The sequence below is a fragment of the Panthera leo genome, chromosome D1 (genome assembly GCF_018350215.1).
Source record: "Panthera leo isolate Ple1 chromosome D1, P.leo_Ple1_pat1.1, whole genome shotgun sequence".
NCBI lineage: Eukaryota > Metazoa > Chordata > Mammalia > Carnivora > Felidae > Panthera > Panthera leo.
In genome coordinates, this window is record NC_056688.1 from 108,353,221 (window position 1) to 108,359,220 (window position 6,000).

The following is a 6,000-nucleotide window of genomic DNA, read 5'->3' on the forward strand; positions in this document are numbered from 1 at the left end:
TTCCAAATGCCTTATAAATACATTGACTTACTCAATTCTCATAGGAGTAGGTTCTATTATTTCCATTCTCAGATGAGAAAGCTGAGGTACAGGTTACGTGACTTGCTGATGATCATAGAGATTGTAAGCCACGGAAATGCGATCTGAATTCAGTCTGGCTCCAAAGTCTGAACCATTATACCAGGCCAAGATAAAAGGTTTTCAACATTTAAAAGTCTTTCTGATACACGTTTTTCCTGGTTTTAGTTTTATGCAGGCATACCCAACACCATGCTAAGTGAGAGTTGTACCTATTTCCTGCAACCCTTCTAGAGAGTAATTATTGTTGCCCAGCTTCACAGAAGAGTTAGACCCTCAGGGTAAAATGTGAGCTGGGATTCAGGCCTAGGTTTTTGTTTTTGTTTTTGTTTTCCCCTACAATCTATGACATAACTATTCTGCCATAAGGAGCCTCGTGGAGTATTTCTTTCCAACACAATACCCCGGTGCTAGATTAGGTCTGAGGGTTACAACGGAAAGGGGCTGCCAAGGTGGGGGTGGGCTGAAGGCCCTCTGGGACCCACAGTTCCTGGGCGTCCCACTCAGTCTGCCTCCTGCCCCCAGTCTAAATGAAAAGAGGGAGCCGAACTAAACATGCTGCTCCTTGTAGTTGAGGCCATCAGGGACCATGGCCACACCCGAAGCCCCGTGGTCGTTCTGTCCCTCTACGCATTTTTTCGAAGATTTTATTTTTAAGTAATCTCTACACCCAACATGGGGCTCGAGTTGACAACCTCAAGATCAAGGGTCACTCGCTCCTCTGACTCAGCCAGCCAGGCGCCCCTGTCCTGCGCACTCTTTGCTACCTCCTCTCTTTCTCTGCACCCTCACCCTATCTGTGCTTAAAACAGATGTCCACCTCGAAGGAGAAAACCGAGGTTCTAGCGGGCTACTCGTTGCTCCGAGGTCCCGAGAAATGGCTGGACTTCCGTGTGAGTGTTGGGCTAAGCGGCTCCCATCACCTGCCGCATCCCAAAAGCAGCAGACAGCCCGCTTTCCAGCTCTGCCAAAAGAGCCTGAGGACGGGGGCCGCCATCTTGGCGCCGCCTCCGAGAGCCTTTGCCCGCCCTGGAGGGTGCCCGCGCGTGCGCGGACCGCGGGGGGCGTGGCGAAGGGCGCGGGGGCGAGGCCAGAGGAGGCGCGGGGCAGTGACGCAACGCGCCCCTAGTGGCGGGTGTCTTCGCGCCTTCGCTCTGTAGCCTCTGGATTCCGTTTCCACGGTTACGGCGGCGCGAGGCTCGGTCCCAGGTAAGATCCGGGTGGAACGGAAACGTGATACTTGAGGGACCGAGGGCAGCAAGGCTTAGGGGAACGGGGAAGCGGGACCTGGGCTCGGGGTCGGGGGAGGTCTAACCTTTCGCCCCTGTGCGTGCCCCCACTGCGGGCTCTGGTTAGCTCTGCCCGGCGATTCCCCAAGGATGCTGTCCCGCCCACTAGTGTTCTTCTGCCCCACGAACTGTCCTGGACCCCCACAACCCCTCTTCCCGAGTCTCCCAGCTGCTGACCTCACTCTTCTCTGTCGCCAAGTCACGGACATGCAGCTGTTTGTCCGTGCCCGGGAGCTGCACACTCTTGAAGTGACCGGCCTGGAGACAGTTGCCCAGATCAAGGTAAAGGTGATAGTGTATCCCTGAGCTTCCCTAACCCATGTGCCCTGTGCCTGGCTTCCTGTGACTTCCCCGGAGAACACTCTTGACCCTCCCTTTCTTCCCTAGGCTCATGTGGCCTTCCTGGAGGGCCTCACCACTGAAGACAAAGTCGTGCTTCTGGCAGGTTCTCCCCTGCAGGATGAAGCCACCCTGGGTCAGTGTGGGGTAGAAGCCCTGGCAACCCTGGAAGTGGTTGGCCGAATGCTAGGAGGTGAGTCGGGCTGCAAGAGGCCGAAAGGTACCATGGGGTTCTTTATGATCCTTACACTTACTCACTTGGTTTGCCTTTCGCAGTGTCTAGCATATTTTGCCTTAATTTACCGTGTCTAAAAGTCGGCCGATTTTGTGTTAAAATACAGTATCTGGCTTTGCTTCAGCGATTGGGTAGATCTGGTGGCAGGGGGGCCTGTGTTCCCACATACTAACAATCTGCCCCGGCTGAGTCGTGGCCGTGCCCTTTGGAAGGCTTTACAGTTTGCTGCAGGTTCCATTCCTCCCTCCTCCACTCCTCGGAACCAATGTCAGTCACCATTTTATCTTCAGGCTTGTGGTGGTGTTTCTCTTACAGTAAAGAAAAGTGAACTCTGTTTTTGTACCCGTTTCTCTGTCAAAAGTGGGAAAACGAAAGATGGATCGAGAGCATCGCACGTTTCAAGAAAAGTGGGAACGAGCGTATTTCTTTGTGGAAGTTAAGAATAGCCCTGTGTGTTTAATATGTAACCAGACTTTGTCTGTGTCAAAAGAATACAACTTAAGACGCCATTACGAGACAAACCATAGTAAGCACTTTGACCGGTATACGGAAGAGATGCGTGATGAGAAACTTAATGAACTAAAGAAAGGACTAAACTTTCTTCAGCATCTGTCATCAAATACAAATAAACTAAGTGATGCTGCCGTGAAATGCAGTTATGTCATAAGTGAGAAAATTGCCCGCGCATCAAAACCTTTTACAGATGGTGAGTTTATAAAAGACTGTCTCTTGAGTGCTGCGGAAATCCTGTGTCCAGAGCAGAAACCAGCATTTGCCAACATAAGTCTAACTGGAAACACTGTTGCTCAGCGAGTAAAAGATCTGGCTGAGAACCTACAGGACAAGTTGCGAGAAAAAGTGAAATCATTTGTGACATTTTCTATTGCAGTTGATGAGAGCACATACATAAATAATACGAGCCAGTTGATTATATTTATCCGGGGTGTTGATGAGAATTTTGACATCACTGAAGAACTTTTGGACATGGTGCCCATGACAGACGCAGCATCTGAGGACGACCTATTTTTGTATGTTGAGAAAAGTCTTGAAAAGTTCAATGTTGACTGGTCAAAACTAGTAAGTGTAACCACAGATGGTGCTCCTGCGATGGTCTGTGATCACACTGGACTTGTTGCAAAACTTAAGTCCAAGGTCAAAATGCTCTTCAAGGATGCAGAGCTTAAATCTATCCACTGCATTATTCACCAGGAATCGTTCTGTACTAAAAAGTTAAAGCTAGAACATGTCATGGATGTAGTGATTAACACAGTAGACTGGATACGCACCCGTGGCTCCAACCACAGGCAGTTCGGGGCTTTGCTTGAGGAACTGAATGCCCAATACGGGAATCTCCTTTACTATACAAAGGTAAGGTGGCTTAGTCGTGGCATGGTGCTGAAGAGATTTTTTGAACTGATAAAAGAGATAGACTTGTTCATGTCTTCCAAGGGCAAACCCCTTCCCCAGCTCACCAGTGAAGACTGGATCAGAGACCTGGCCTTTTTAGTTGACATTACAAACCATCTGAACACTTTGAATATCTCCCTTCAGAGACGTTCACAAGTAGTGACACAAACGTATGATTCAGTTTGCTCTTTCCTCGCAAAATTGAGTCTCTGGGAAGCTCATTTGGCTGCACATAATCTGGCTCACTTTCCTACACTGAAATCAGTTTCCAGAAACGAACGTGATGGCTTAATCTACATCCCCCAAATTGTGGAGTTAAAGATGGAATTCCAAAAAAGGTTCTTTGATTTCAAACATTATGAAAATGAACTCGTACTGTTTAGCTCACCTTTCTCAATTAACATCGACCGCGTTAATGAAGAATTACAAATGGAAGTTATTGAACTGCAGTGTAATACGGTATTAAAAACTAAATATGATGACATTGGAATACCAGAATTCTACAAATACCTCAGCAAGAGTTACCCCAAATATAGAAAACATTGTGCAGGGGCGCCTGGGTGGCGCAGTCGGTTAAAGCGTCCGACTTCAGCCAGGTCATGATCTCGCGGTCTGTGAGTTCGAGCCCCATGTCAGGCTCTGGGCTGATGGCTCGGAGCCTGGAGCCTGTTTCTGATTCTGTGTCTCCCTCTCTCTCTGCTCCTCCCCCGTTCATGCTCTGTCTCTCTCTGTCCCAAAAATAAATAAAAAACGTTGAAAAAAAAAAAAATTTAAAAAAAAAAAAAAAAAAGAAAACATTGTGCAAAAATTCTGTCCATGTTCGGAAGCACCTACGTCTGTGAACAGCTGTTTTCTGTTATGAAATTGAGTAAAACTAAGTTTCGCTCCCAATTAAAGGATACAGGATTACACTCAGTTCTCCACATTGCGACTCGAAATATGAGACCAGACATTGACATCTTGGTGCAGAAAAAAAGGTGTCAGGTTTCTGGTTCCAAATCAAAGGGATAACAGATTATGAACAAAGATTTTCATAATTAAAAGATTTCCGTTTTTCAACACGTATGTTTTTAATTTTGTCTCTGAAACACCCGGTATTATGAACTTTATATGTTACACACTTGCAGTGTGGTTCGATTGCAAAAAAAAAAAAAAGTTTAGGCTGTTTGTTTTTCCCTTGGCATTTGATTTTTCATATACTCGGGCCTGTTACGCTTGTCTAACTTACTTGGCTACCCAACTTTAGTTTGAGACTTCGGCCTGATGGAGCTGGTTGCCATACTTCGTGTTTGTTTTCCTACTTGTCTCAAGCCAGGGAAAAACCGTCACTTGCTGCCTCGAGCAAAATGCCTGAGCTGTAGACTTCTTACGCATCTTTGAGCCAGGTTGTGCTACTTATCAATTACTTGCTTCTCCGCTCCAAATTCATTCTTTGTTGTCTGCTCTCTAAAAATGGATCTGGGCCCTTTAAATATCTTTCCTCTGACAGCAGGCCTGATGTTAAGCTTTGTCAGTGGAGGGCACTGGAGACACGTTTCAAAAGGAAGGAGTTTTCCTTCCTGGTTTGCTCACTTGGCGGACTCCTGCAGTGCAGCTGATGTCTCCAGCACCAGTGTCCTGCAGGGCCCGCAGTCAGCAGCATCGCCTGGCTTATCCCTACAGGCAGTTGTATGATGCAATCTTTCTGCTGAGACACTTCACCATGAACAGCCTTCCCCAGTACCCTAAAGGGGAGATTTCCAGCAAATTCTGCCAGTGTGGCACTGCAACAATTTCTCTGTGTTTCTTCTGTATCTATTCTGTATATCTGGATGTATCCAACATGGGCTGGATTTCAGCCCTCCAGTTGGGAGCCTCTTCCCTGGGCCTCTACTCAGCCCCTGAGATAGTTAGCAGCTGGCCCTTATCCCTGGTATTTCTTTAGAATTCTTACAAGACAATCCATAACTTTTATGTTAAATCGTGGTTTAAATTATCGTGTGGCTTCTTCCGATTGGACCCTGACTGGCACAGGCCCTATTTCTTAGCTCTCTTGGGGTTCCCCCAAAATGAGCATGTTTGGATTCTGGCAACAAGGAAGACAAATGTGCATGTACTCAAGCCTTCGCCTTTCCCTGAGTCAGCATGTCACTAGATGGAGAGGAGATGTCTCCAGGCCCCGTAGCATTTAATCAATCATGCAGACTGTTTTTATGTTTATAATAATTGGTTGTAACTCATCACTGTTGTACTTCAACTATAACCTAACTTGACAGCAGAAGAAAATGATTGGGCCAATGCAACAAATATTCGTCAAGAACATACCATGTGCAAGATCCTACTCTGGGTGCAAGCTGGTTCTGTCGTTCGTTCATTCCATGATCTTGAGCCGGTCACCTTGTCCCCCGAGCTTTACCTTCTTCACCCATAAAATGAGGCTGTTGCCACACGTATCAGTTATCTGTTAACCACATTCAAGTTACTTCAAAGTGTAGTGGCTTAAAACAATAAATATTCATTATCTCACTGGTTTCTGTAGGTCAGGAATCTAGGAGTAGCTTAGCTGGGTGGTTTCTCTCTCTTTTTTTTAATGTTTGTTTGTTTGTTTATTTATTTATTTATTTATTTAGAGAGACAGAGAGCATAAGCAGGAGAGGGACAAAGAGAGAATCC

General features: G+C 46.6%; 1 protein-coding gene across 2 annotated transcripts; it reads left to right on the plus strand.

The window, feature by feature from the left end:
• The first annotated feature begins 1,326 nt into the window (after positions 1-1,326).
• On the plus strand, positions 1,327-5,797 carry LOC122200853 (putative ubiquitin-like protein FUBI-like protein ENSP00000310146). Of its 2 annotated transcripts, XM_042906628.1 has the most exons (4): positions 1,327-1,649; positions 1,755-1,899; positions 2,303-3,889; positions 4,145-5,797. In XM_042906628.1, the coding sequence occupies exons 1-4, from the start codon at positions 1,458-1,460 to the stop codon at positions 4,357-4,359; spliced, it is 2,139 nt and encodes a 712-aa protein (XP_042762562.1). In that variant the 5' UTR covers positions 1,327-1,457; the 3' UTR covers positions 4,360-5,797. The 2 variants fall into 2 exon arrangements, with proteins under 2 accessions (XP_042762562.1, XP_042762563.1); XM_042906629.1 differs by lacking the exon at positions 4,145-5,797 and having other exon boundaries at positions 2,257-2,461.
• Positions 5,798-6,000: the final 203 nt, after the last annotated feature.